This window comes from Anoplopoma fimbria, chromosome 20 (assembly GCF_027596085.1).
Source record: "Anoplopoma fimbria isolate UVic2021 breed Golden Eagle Sablefish chromosome 20, Afim_UVic_2022, whole genome shotgun sequence".
Classification (NCBI taxonomy): Eukaryota; Metazoa; Chordata; class Actinopteri; order Perciformes; family Anoplopomatidae; genus Anoplopoma; species Anoplopoma fimbria.
Genome location: NC_072468.1, coordinates 21,876,488 through 21,890,491, shown reverse-complemented (window position 1 = coordinate 21,890,491; position 14,004 = coordinate 21,876,488). Strand labels below are relative to the sequence as shown.

The following is a 14,004-nucleotide window of genomic DNA, read 5'->3' as shown; positions in this document are numbered from 1 at the left end:
GCTTGTTCCAAAGAGTCGGGGGTTTTAATGGCAAAGACGAGATCATCTTGAGATTTTAGATGGGTGTGATAATGAGCTGGTGCACATGCAGCTCAGTGACATAGCTGGAGGTCAGACTAGGTGAGGTGAGGAACAGAATAAAAATGTCATCCTCACTTATGATAGTCTGAGTGCTTCAAAAAATTCCATTATTACTCAGTTTAAAAAAATGTACAGTATCGACAGATTTGGGTGTTGAAACTGCCAAATGCCACCTCTTTGGGTCCAGAATGATTTGTGCCAGGGTGTAGTTCAGGCCCCTCTTGAGCCTTTGGTCATCTGTTGTGCATTGAGTGTAGAGCGGAGTATGCCATTCATCAACGCTGGATTTTCCCACTTTATAAGCCTAGATGCACACTGCTGCCAAAAGCTGAGGTAATCCTAAGAGTATATGTCTAGTCCAAGCAAACAACCATTTATTCATCTATTAATAATTGACTGACTCAGCCTAGCATTTGACAAAAACATAACGGTTTCAGTTTTCACTTAAAATGTTTTTTTTCTTTTCAGGGATTTACCAGGCAAAGTACTTGGTTTAACAGAACAGTCATTGGGATCTGTATGTCGTTTATCAAAATACATCTAGGCCAAGAGTGTTTCCATCACTGAGACCCTCTATTTATAGTAAAGGCTTATTAAGGCTATGATTGGAGTTGGATGGCAGAGAGGCCCCAATCTAGAAGAATGCATGAACTCAAAATGGTTACAAATATTTGTCATTTTTTTTCTTGATACTTCAACTTACCATTGATTTATTTTTTTATCACCCCTGCACATCTTGACACTTTAATAATATAATATACCTGTTTTAACATACTCTTATTTTTATACTTGTTTACCATATTTTATTGTATATTTTCATATTTCTATTTTTAAATGATGTCTTTATTATTGCACTGTTTGTTATTTACTGAACGCACCAATTAATCACCTAGCCAAATTCCTTCTATGTGTAACGTACTTGGCAATAAACAGCTTCTTATTCTGATTATAATAGTAAATATGAACACTGTAGCCACTTTAAAAGAAAAATCAAGCCTGTGGATCTATTTTTCCTCACAGACGCAGACCTGAATATCGCCCAGACGGCATGGGGCGACAGCGGCGTCTACGTCTGTTCTGTGGTCTCATCCCAGGACCTTTCGGGAAACAGCGAGGACTACACCGAGCTAATTGTACTCGGTAAGTTGCATTTGCAGGCGTATGTGCTCAGACGTGTATGTAGACACAACTTGCTTCTTCATTTCTCTCTCAATACTTCTCTTTTACTTCACTTACATCACACACATGTGATTACACAAAAGGTCAAATAATCCAGATGTTCCAGATGAACTCTGCCTGATTTGACACGTGACTAAAAGAAGTAGTGTGTGGCCAGATATGCAGTCAACAGAGAGGATACTTGCAACCAGCCGCAGTTCTGCAAAAGTCTTTTGAGTCATTCAATGTAGGCAGCAAAATTAGAGCGATACCACTTTAAAGTAATTGTGGCTTTATCTTTCTTTCACAGAGAGAAAGTCAAATACTACTGACCTCCTGCCTGGCATTGACTTACTGGTTATGGAAGGTAGTACAAGCCCTTTGATGTAGCTCAGTCATGTTTTAGTCCTATAGAAGAGGTGTAAGAGAGACGATTAGGTTTAGCTTCAAAGGATTGGGACACATTTCTTAGAGAACAACCCGCCTGCATTGCTTCCTGATTTCTCTAAAGTATCATACATACCCAGCAACTGTCAAAATACCACTGACTCATATTGAGAAAAGGCCCCTGCAGACATCCTGTCAGGGGATAATGCGACAATATAATGGTGGTTTTTACGCAAAGGTAACCGTTCTACTTCACCTCTGTCCTCACTCACTCTATTTACAATCCTTCCTTATCTACGTCTGTTTCTCCTTATAATATGGCTCAGCTCCCATGTGGGAGTTTCTGCAGCCGTCTGGTTGCAACAAAAGGTCATTCAGCACACAATTCCCTTTAGTGTAAATGGACGAATATTGTTTTTACACTCCCACTGATCCTATTCCCATTTTAGTTGAATCATTCAAACATTTTCTCCTCCTCTGTTTGATTGTTTGTGTGTTTTTGCTAAGTGGCATGTGCTGCCTGAACGGACTTGCAGAGTAATATCATGCCTTGGGTACAAGGACGAACCGGCTTTACCGGTTTGACAAAAACTTTGAAAAATTTCCCACTGTAGCCAGCATGCTTTGTTGGTCTGAACACTCAATAACAGAAATTAAAAAGAGAGAATTAAATGAGAGTTGTTTGCACTTGGTACTGAATGGTAATAATCAGTAGTGGAAAGTTACTCAAGTACTACTGCACATGCAGTACAGTTTTGATGCTACTTTCAACTCCACTACATTTCAGAGGGAAATGAACCTACTCCTTACTTCACTCCATTTATTTATAATGAGTATATGAAATGCTATGCAATGTTATAAAGTAAATTAAACCACCCAACAGTATATAAATAAATAAAATTAGCTTGATTTGCAGCCAGCTACAACGGCCCGATTATATCTCATCTTAGTTTTTGTTACTTGTTTACATATATATTAGATCTTTACTGCTGATTACTTATTTGATAAATTTTTTTTTACTTATGCCTCTTGCTGTTGCACTATCCTCTCTGCTGCTGTAATACTGCAAAATGTTCCTGCCCTGGGACTAATAAAGGATTATCTTATCTTATTAAAATGCATCTTACACGTTACTGCATCAATAATAATAATAATAATAATAATCTTGTATTATAATATATAATAATGCAACAACAAAAGAGCCTATTTAGCAACATAGTAAGTACTTTAATACTTTAGGTATTAGTTTCCTTAAGTAATTTATTTTGAATGCATGACTTCTACATATAACAGAGTTATTTTAAACTTGGTATTCAAAGGTCTTTGTACTTCTTCCAAAACTGATATGAATCAATGACTACGGTTCCGGATTCCCCTTTCAGTCAGAACCAGCCTCCTCTCACCTCATTTAGCTTTTTACGTTAGTAATTTATGGACCACTTCATTTTTGAAAAAAGTTGCAACTCAATGTGTGGTTTTGGAAAGTTTCACGACGTGCATGCAATTAAGTAACCTATGCACGTGATAGGAGGAAACAGGCGAGTGGAAACATTTCTTCTCCGCGTGCACTAATGGGTCAACACGAGCCGTGAGGAGCGCTGACAGGAGTGAAATAATCATTTGTTAATGTATCCGCTTTTATATGAATAATAATCGTGCACTCGCATAGATGCGACCACATGCAAATTTAACTCGCACACTCACAAAAATATGATCGTGTTTTTTGTTCGGGAGCCCTGCCTATGACTGGACCAACACAAACAGGTGTTACTTTTCTGTTTGTCTGTTCTCCAGAGATGCGGTTACATGCCAAAGAATATACTACCAAAACACAATTTACATTTGTTCTACTCCAGTACCAGTCAAAAGTTTGGACACACCTTCTCATTCAATGGTTTTTCTTTATTTTTATTTTTATGTTTTTCTACATTGTAGATTAATATTGAAGACATCCAAACTATGAAGGAACATTATTATGTGGTAAACAAACAAATGCTCAACAAACCAGAATATGTTTTATATTTTAGATTCTTCAAAGTAGTTGAATGAGAAGGTGTGTCCAAACTTTTGACTGGTACTGTACTATGTTAAATATCTTTACTGTAGGCAGATGCATCGTACATAGCAATATTCTTATTTTCTAGACTTATGTTAAAGGCTCAAGAAGGAAAATCAGGTCTTTTGGATTGATTAATGTAATATTTGATATTCATGTATTTAACGCACCCCCTCCTGTCCCACACAGACTGGCTCCTGGTTGTTTTGGTGGTTGTGGGCTTGCTTTTGCTGCTGCTCCTGATCGGGATCTGCTGGTGCCAGTGTTGTCCACACACCTGTTGTTGCTACATCAGCTGCCCCTGCTGCCCCGAACGCTGCTGCTGCCCACGAGCATGTGAGTACCAAATGCAAAGCCAATGAAATTGCACTTGTTTTTCTTTTACTGAATGTAACCTAGAGTATTGCATAACGGCAAGTGTCAACAGTCGGCACCGAATGTCTGATCAGATTCTTTGATCGGAACCTCGGATCAAAATGGGTTCTGATTGTATATTTATAGTGGTTAGCTTTACTGTACATGTTGAGGTATCAAAGATTATTCTATATCAAACAATCTTTTATTTTAAAAGCAATAGTTTGACATTTTAGGCAAAATGTGTATTTGCTTCATGGTTGAGATTTTGACGAGAAGATTGGTACCACTCTCATGTCTGTAAGAAAAAATATAAAGCTGCAACCAACAATGGTTTGTCTTAGCTTATGTTAGCTTAGCATAAAGACAGGGAATCTGTTGGAAACATCTAGCCTGCACCTCTGCATAGCAGCACCTCTAAAGCTCACAAATTAACACGATATGTATTAGCTTCTACTCCTGCAACCGAAGACATATGAGGTGTTTTGTTCTGTTTCACATGATCACGTTTTCCGTTATTTTACAGTGTACGAGGCAGGAAAAGCAGTGAAGAAAGGTGGTATGCCAATGAGTCAATATGCTCCCACCCTCTATGCTCCCAGTATGTATGCTCAGCCGGCATACGGTGGCCCGCTAGTTAATCACCCTGGTATACCCATGCTTCCTCTACCCAACGGAGCTGGACAACCACATCCCCAGAATGGTTACATCCGAGAATATGATGGCGCAAGCTCGGGTGCGTGTTTTTTTTCTTTTCTTTTGCAGTTCTTATTGAATGTCAATGGATTAGTCACTGATTAGTTCATAATGACAAAAAAAAAAAAAAAAAACCTTACCAAATTTGTATGTGTGTGTGCAGTTGGACAGGGCTCCCAGGTGCCTCTGCTTCATGACCAAGACGGGGGAGTGGACCACAGTGAGTAACACGAGAAAAAAACCAACTTACAGGAATTTCAGTCTATTGTAACTGCAAGAACCTGCCAACAGAGAAATGTTTTGCCACTTCAAATGTTACAGTGTGGATTCCCACTGGTAGAATTCTTGAAGTGAGTTGCACCCAACCGTTGGAGTTCTCTGCTTTATTTTTCTCAAGAAGAAAAAGAGACTTACCCTAGGTGTTTTTTATTTTGTTTATCTATACATACACATGGCATGAAAAAATCTATAAAAATAACATATTCAACTTAATATATTTGTATTTAAATAAGCAGTTTTTTGATAGTTGGTATGACCTTTGTTGCCCATTAGTGTCTTGTTAACCTATGGCACCAACCTTTAATGCATTAATTGAAAGTTTGTGCAGGAATTATGCTTGTATGTTTGTTCATATTAAAGTTTTTATTTTTATTTTCCCTGTAATAACAATATCCTGGCACGTATGACTGTAATTAAACGATTTTCATTTCACTAGCCCGTCAGCTATAAATGTACTCCTCATTTCCTTCCTTTGTGTATTTCTCTGAGGGAGACCTGTAGTTGGTTGAAACTAGATATAACCCCTGTTGATCCGGGCATAAGATAAAGGATTGTCATCGGCTAAAATATAGCAGATTATTATTATTATTATTTATTACTGCACTCTGCTCTGTTTTCTCTTCTTGGGCCTGAGAGTGTTGCAGCACACTCTCCTTTGCAACAGCCGACTCTATAGTGGAAACATTTGGCGTGAAAATGAGTGTATAAATATAAAACAAATATTTGGCACCAGCAACTCTGACTCCCGATACATTGATTGGTGAAATAATGTTGCATTGTTCACTGAACTCCGACACGGACACCAATTAAGAGGTCTCTTTCTCATTAGCAAGGATCCGAATCCAAAACCTTCAAGTAGCAGCGTCTTACTTTTGACTGTTGATAACCATCAGCTGTCACTAATTAATGTTAATTCTGTAAGTATCTTGAAAACGGGCCAAAATTAAAATTGTTACTAATGCTTTCTCACATAATAGCTGATATATGATATGTATTTTTTCTTGTGGATCGCGTTTGTCAGTTTCAAGAGTCACATTGTCCAGTTAAACTTTACTTAATGTTATATCTATAGTTTCTAAGTGTAGTTTTTAAGTAGTTTTTCAACATGATCTTCAGTATTTGGATCATGTAGCTTGTAAAAGATAAGGTGTGTCAGATTTAGAAGGTTAAACCTGTTATCTTACTCTCTCAGATACATATTAAATCAACATTTAGGTAAATAAAAGTGTCAGACTGGATAGGTACCCTGTGGTAAAGGGCTCAGATCCGGGGGCCAATTCAATAAGTGTATTGGCATGAAGCTGCCGAAGCTGAAATCTGACTTCCTCTCTTCTTCTCACCAGCTCGCAGTGGGTATCGTATCCAGGTGGACCCCGACGGGAACGCCACACGTGCCATCTACTACATGGAGCGGGAGCTGGCCAACATGGACCCTTCCAGACCTGGCAACTACAACCGCAGTGAGTGACTAGGTCACTTCCTGCTCTACTGTTCATAGTCGTTGTGCACTAGACTACACTGGGAGAAAATAAATCAACTTGTGGTAAAAGCTGTCGTGAGATAAGAGGCAGCCTCTTAACCACTTTCCGCCAAAGAGTTGTGGAGTTCATTTCTTGCAGAGCTCGACTGGTAGAAATTGATATGATGCATATTTTTTTATGACATCCACTAATCTAATATGACAAAACTGAAATAAATAGAAACATTGAATTATTGCCCAGGACTGCTCTCAGCTTACTCGGATTCCTCTAAATCAAGCGTTGTATCAAAGTGATGAATATTACTGCTACTTTTAAAATGTTTTAATCAAGTGCCGTTAAATGACAGCCACTGAATGAATGAATGAACACAGACGTAAAAGTTTGTGTGCTCATATATATTACGTTAGGCTGAAGGACAATGTAGACGGTCACAGTCAATTTCTTTGATTTCAATTCCCCAATTTGTAGAACAAGTTGCTAGCGTGTCATGCTGAACTTGAATTAAATTATGAAAATTTAGCTTATTTTTTCTTTCTTTTACAAAGTGGTAAAGGTATTGTTTGTTCATTATACATAGAGATCCAGATTCTGTGTTTTTTGCAAAAGACATATTGGTCCAACTAGCTAGTAGCTGATAGTAGTGATGGGGAAAACCTAAACAGTATGTTGTGATAATGTACACTCATAAAAAGGCTTTGGTCCTCGGGAAGTCTAAGTCACACTGAATGATATCCATATGTGTTTCATGTCTGTGTGTTTAAGATTTTACTCTGTTATGACTCAGAGAGGAAGTACATTTGTTGACACTACCTTTGCCTCCCCTTTAACTCTCCTGCACCCCACGAAGGCTTTGTCCTGTTTACAGTTTACTGTTTATTTCAGACCATATCCTGTAACTTCATGATATAAAATGAGGAGCACAGTGATCCTTTCAAAACAGGCCTTTAGTTTGCTTATCCTTCACCCATACACCATTTTGTTTCCTCCGTTCGACTGACCATCTCTTCTCTGTCCCCCCCCCCTTCAGTGGACAATATGACCGAAGTCAGTTCCCTGCACGATAGTACGGAGCCTCGAGGCCGCGGGGGTCGCTCCCAGCCGCCACCTCTGGCCACCGTCTACGACAGGGATGAAGCCATGAGCACCATCAGCAGCGTGTCCCAGCAAGGCCGCCGCCGTGACGACAGCCCGCGTCACGGTGGAGGCTACATGGAGGGTCGTGTACGGGCCCGCTCCATGGACAACCTTGACGACATCGGACGGCGCAACGGCCGAGATGACTACCCACCACAACGGCGCCCGGAGGACTTCAGAGGCAGGAGAGGGTGAGCCTTATTTCCCTTATGATCATTATCACCACCTCCATTTAACAGAGACACTGAGCTTGCTGTCTAGCTTGGAGCACTAAGCTTTCACTCAAGGTATCAAAGACTGTTCACATTTACTCAGCAATTTAATGAAAAAAAACTTCCTTTAACTGTCTCTTTTCACACCAAACAGAATGATCCTTTAGAAAACAAAACAAAAAAGGGAACTTTGTATTGAAAATTAGTTTTTGGTGCTTCTTTGTGGTTGTGTTGTTGCTATTTGACTAGACTAGTAAAGCTATCAATCATAAATCAAATGTAATACTAAAAGAGTGGGATGGAGTGAAGAAAAGTCCCTGCATTTTGTGTCTGTTCAGTGCGTGGGGTTTCCCTAAAAGTCACAATGCTTTCGGTTCTGCTAATTATAAACTCTTAAGATACGATAATTATTCTCTAAAGCGAAGACATCGGTGTAATATTAACACCAGGTAAAGTCCTGTGCTACCTGTGATTTGTTTAATTTGCTTTCTCCTTGGTTTGTGTTGCTGTGATGATTTCTAAACTTATTTAATGCAGCACATGGCAGAGAAAAGATTCACAATGGTTTTACCTCAACTTCTTTTTTTTTTCTTCTTCCTGTAATCGATCAAGTTCTTTTAGACTTTTTATATGTTAAAATAGGGCTTTAACTTTGCAAATAATTTGAAACCATTATTCCATTGTAGAGGAGGATGCACCAGAAATGTAAAAGTGTAAATAATAGAAGAATTTAAAAGTGGATTCCAACTCAGCTGTCGCATAAACAACCGGATTAGTGTGTTACGCCAGGCTTAAGGGGGAACCTGAGCGCAGCATAAAACTGGGATACCCCCACTGCCGAAAACGACCAGTGCTCCTGCCGTACAGTCCACAATATTTATTTATTTAGAAAAGTTGCGGTAGAAATAAGCGACAGGTTGAGCCTGGCCTAGAACAATAAAACAAATCAATCTTTAAGAATATACTAATTTACCTATTCCCAAAATAGAAGAAAGAAAATACAGACGGCTTACCTTCCACCTTAATGAATATTAATTCTCCTAAGAATGCCAATCTAGCACTTTCATAAAGGGGACACACTTTGAGAAGGGTTGGCCACACCTGTTTGATTAATGATTAAACAACCTGAGGAGTTTAAACTTTAATGTGGCTTTAAAAGTATAATCTATGTTGACTGTGACAAATCACAGTTATCTTATAATTAAAACAGCTGACAATCTCTGTAGAGCATCTGGTGATTGTCAAAGGTTGTCATTTCTCAATTGTGTGTATTGTTTTATGTGAAAACGTACAAATATTGAAATGCTCTGAAAACTAAACATGTCACCCTGTATGGAGTTACACTGCAGACATTCAACAGTGTAGCCGAAACCTCAGATGCAGTCTAGTTAGTTGACTTCTACAAGATTCAGCAACTGGTTTAAAGCTAAACTTCAGTCATGGGTTTAAACTGGAACGTAGGACACAACAGTGAGGTTTAAGCTCAAATTTAAACTTGTGTAAACTCTATTCAGCAGGTAATGCAATGACGGAGCAACAGCCTCCAAATGTTTCTATTTCCCCTCAATGTGAGCTGCTTTCTGCCTCTTTAGCTCTGATGACGGGTGGAGCAGCAGCGCCCGCAGCGGCAACAGCCGTGACTTGGATGACCGCAGGCGCCGTGACCCCTCCCCGGATGATCGTCGGAGAAGGGATGGAGGGGGCTATGGGGGCCTCCCAGGGAGACGCAGCCGCAGCCGTGACGACCTGATGGACCTGGAGAGGGATCGCCAGCACGTCGGCGACGCCAGGGGCCGCCGGGACGACTACGACGACAGCTTCCTGCGAGAAGCCATGGAGAGGAAGAAGATGGGCGAGCAGCAGAGGGCACGCAGCCGGGAGCGACTGGACAGCGAGAGCGACCGCTCGGATCGGGGGAGGGCTCCACGCGGGCCCCCACCGTTGCCTCATGCCCCGCCCTCTGGACACCCCGGTCGCCATGACAACTACCCGCCTCCTCCGCTACCACCCTACAGTGAAGATGAAAGTGTGTCGTCTTCCAAGAAAAGCAACCTCCGCAAGGTGAGTCACAGCCCAGTTTCAGTCGTACAGTGATATGAACATCAAAACTGTTGAATATGGGCCCATTGTTTCCCGTAATGAATACAGAAATAAATAATATTTTTACGTCATGCATTCCAATTCCAATTCCAGTGATGCTTATTTCAGGGCTTCAGCATAATTAGTCAAATCAACAGGTTTTCTTCTAAAGTAACAGTTTGTATAAAATTCTCTCTTAGTCTTTTCCTGTTGCGCTGCAGTGGAGTTACAGTAACAACAAGAAGGAAATTTGTACTAAAACGACTTCAACCTTGGAAGAAGCCTTATTGATTTTAATAACTTGGGATATGTTAATTCTAATGAACTTCAGAAAAAACTTTTTTGCATGCCAACCTCTTTGCATGCAAAAAAGTTTTTCTGAAGTTCTTTGGATTTTGGATATATCAAAGTTAGAATTTCTGTTATGGGACGGACCCAAGTTTCTTTAGCTGTAAGATTAAAGGATAAGTGGGGTGATATACAATTTTGCCATGTCAACAAATCCTACAAAAAAAGAAACAAAAACGACAATGAATTATTCTACTTACAAGTAATACCTGTGCAGCCATATAAAGCCTTACAAATCTTACCAACTAATTACTTCTCCGCTCACCCCTCCCTTTCCTAACGTGTCGGAGAACTACTAAAAACTCAGAAAGCGCTCTCTACAGTCAGTGTTTGGTTTGTCAGATCTGGGCTACTGTGGCAACATGCTAGACTCTGTGAAGATTACCCGCTCCCTATGTAGATAATGCGAAAAAAAAGATTCTAAATCTCAATGGTATTATTCTGGATAAATAAAGGTTGAAGAAATAAAAAAGAAACACGAAGGGATAATTCTAAGATAACAAAAATGCAAGGATTCTTATTTTCAGATCGTTATACACTAATGCAAACATAGTTATTAATATTGTATTCCTCCCACAAAATCCTACACTAAGTCTGATTTAAATCAGGACATATGTCTGTCGTCGTCCCCCCCAGTTAATTTGTCTAGTTGATGTGACTCCTTTTGTCTTACAGAACGGAGCTGTGAGTCGGGAGAGCCTGGTGGTGTAAAACCAACCATGACGTGAGCAACCTGTCCAGTGATGCAGCTCTGGACCAGTAAATTTCTAAGACTGTAAATATTAGTCACACTGCTTATACGCTGTGCTGATTTTTTTTATTTTTATTGCATCATTTACAGTAAATTTGTTGATGTTGAATGTGTATGTATCCTTTTTTTAAACAGGAAAGAGGTGCACAGATGAAATGTTTTGTGCCTTTTCATGTGTGAAACATTGTGGCTGCCACAAGTGCCTTAGAGTGTACAGAATTTTACTTGTAGATGTGAAAGTCGAGTTGTTAAATGATTCTCTGTAAAGGTGTTTACATCTTGACGAGTAAACATGTTCCGATTGGTTTAAACTTTTTTTTTTATAGTTTCAGTTACCTGTTACAGGTACTGATGTAGAGTTGTAGGGGGTCTATAGGTTCTTCTGGCTTTTTACTTTTGAAAAAACATTTTGTTTTTATAAGAAAATATTGTACATTTAAAGGAATTTATTTTATCTTTGCTTTTTGTTTTTAGTTGTGTTTGAGTGTTCTGAATGTATTCAGAAACCGGGTGAACAAAAGTCTTGGTTAGAATTTGTATTTTTGTTCTCACATTTAATTTTTGTTGTCTTATTTTTTTTTTTTAAATAAATCACTTTTAAATTCCAGTATGTTGTACAGGCGACCAGTAATATACTCTGAAAACGAAAATGTTTATTGTGAAGTGATGAAACCTAATTTTACAATAAAGGTCCCTATTTCCAAGCCGTTTAGTTGACTTCCAGGGTTTTACCATCAGATGGCGCCATCATGTTAGTCTGTCATCAAGTTGAGGCGTTTCTCTGGATCTTGGGATCACAAAATTGCTGTTGGATGTGGAACTGCACCATTTTTTAAGACTAAAAGCTAACTTGTTTGCTCATTGATTACTTGGACACTGAGGAAGTTCTGAATTTTTATTATTGGAAGTTCACTACAAACTTTAGCATGTCGGTTACTATGTTTTTGTCTGTTGCCAGCCCTTTGAGAAACATGACACAACATTTTATTTATTCATAAAATGTTGCAGTAGGTTTAGCCCTTCAGTTTGCTGCACACAAAAACAGCAACAATAGCACAATTTAACACAATATATGAAGTGAAACAATCTTGGCATGAGAAATCTGTGATAAATACTAACTTAATTTTAATTCAAATTGATTCATTGAGAAGCCATTATATTTTACTTATGTTTTCACTGGTACCTCCACTGTATGTTTATATTTTGCTCACTCAGATTGTAGTTGCTTATAGAAGAATGTCAAATGTGAGATTACAAAAAATATCTTGTAGTGTTTAGATTCACATAATGTGAGTCGCTACATTGGTTACGTGCATTTGGTAGAAGAGTAGTTCCGTTGAAATGTTTTGTGTCAAAATGGCAGTTTCATATTGATGTAAGTTTTTGAGAACATCATGATTGACCACACTTATGCTTTTGCTTTCGTTTCCTCCAAAGGAAGTTTTCAGACAATAGCTAAAAAGTTTCTGTGATTGCATTCAAACTGACTTAATGTCATAACTACTCAAGCCTACAAATGCCTAATTTTACACAATGATAGCTTAATTTGTGCATCCTACACAACTGTTATTTTTTAAATGGATACTGATAAATGTGATGGCATATTTGGGCCATTGTAGATCAACATAAACAAACTGTTGAGCCGGGAGGTGAGTAATATTCTGAACGTAAATTAATACCAATATTATTTATTTATTTTGCAATCCATCCTTGCAAAGTGAAGCGAAACATTATTTTTCTGATTTTTTTTTTTTTTCTATCGCAAAATTTTAACTTCATAATCTCAGATTCCTCAATATATTACCTTCTTTTTCCTGGCTCCATATTTTTAATTGCATATTTCTCTCACCATGTTCAAAGTGGGACTGAAGTGCCTCCAATGCTGGTGAGCAAATGCAGGAAGTTAGAAAAAAAAAAAAATCACAGTGTAGTTGTCCTTTAAGACACACCATTGCTTGCTTCTCCAGTGATGCTGCTCACTGTGTAAAAAATAAAATAAAAAAAAAGGGATGTTCCTGAAAAAAGAGAGCGTTACTTTGTGAAGTCTTTCCTGGATAAATAAGAGAAATAAAATAACTGCAAATCATTTACTGTCATAAACATCCTGCTCAGACATTGTGGTTATATGCACAGACAGGCTTCAGGTCAGCTTCGCCACATTCATCCTGAACAGAAACCCCAATTATGTTTCCTGTTTTTGGTAAAGGCTGATCTGAGATCTTTTGAATCCATCAACTCAGGTTTACAAACTCAAAGGACCTTCTTATAAGCAACACACCATAGTCCGCTCATTTTGAGAGATTGTTACATTGAATATATTTGTTCTGTAGGTTGGAGGGGACACAGAGGACACATAGAACCCATTGTGACGGAGAAATAGTATTTCATTGTATTTTTCTGGGGACACTTTGTATCCCTCTGTGAGACTCCAAATGGTCCTCAGGCCTCAATTTAAGAACCACAGACCGGTAGCCTTTAAGTGCACACCTATTGAACCGCTGTCAAACAAGAATACTGATATCATGAACCTTATTACAGTTTATGGTTTTACTCAGCGCTTCATTTCACCTGTGAGATCCATCCACTTCCAGAAATGGGGGAAAAAAAACCCATTTACCAGAGTGACTGCTCCTGCAGTGTAATCTGAGGAGAAACACTGCCTTTGATTTCATCTTGAGGAGACACTTGGGAGATTTAATGTGCCACTTCTATAAAGTTGGGAGAATCACAAGAGCCAGATTTAAAAAAAAAAAGAATCTTCAAAATGCATCAGAGGCTTAGATACTACTATTACAGCCACTAGGGTCAAATTCCAAAATGGAGGATTCTACCTAGAGTGCCACCAACTAAATGCTCTTTCTCACACTTTTCACCCAAAATGTGTCATCTCCAAGCCTAAAGTGAGTTTTGGTTTGCGATATCAAAAATCGTCCCGGGAGAATTTATTGATCTAGTTGTAATTCCTACAATGATCACACTGAGTTTGGT

General features: G+C 38.8%; 1 protein-coding gene across 2 annotated transcripts in view; it reads left to right on the top strand.

Moving 5' to 3' along the window:
* The window catches only part of lsr (lipolysis stimulated lipoprotein receptor), a 15,250-nt gene extending 3,530 nt beyond the window's left edge, over nt 1–11,720 (top strand). Inside the window, exons 3-11 of one of the 2 annotated variants that reach the window (XM_054621363.1) lie at nt 1,102–1,221; nt 1,550–1,606; nt 3,872–4,018; nt 4,563–4,772; nt 4,896–4,952; nt 6,355–6,471; nt 7,520–7,817; nt 9,431–9,899; nt 10,941–11,720. In XM_054621363.1, coding sequence (XP_054477338.1) covers nt 1,102–1,221; nt 1,550–1,606; nt 3,872–4,018; nt 4,563–4,772; nt 4,896–4,952; nt 6,355–6,471; nt 7,520–7,817; nt 9,431–9,899; nt 10,941–10,976 — 1,511 coding nt within the window. In that variant the 3' untranslated portion in view covers nt 10,977–11,720. The remainder of the gene's footprint in view (nt 1–1,101; nt 1,222–1,549; nt 1,607–3,871; nt 4,019–4,562; nt 4,773–4,895; nt 4,953–6,354; nt 6,472–7,519; nt 7,818–9,430; nt 9,900–10,940) is intronic. The other variant, XM_054621364.1, reaches the window with a different exon arrangement.
* Nucleotides 11,721–14,004: the final 2,284 nt, after the last annotated feature.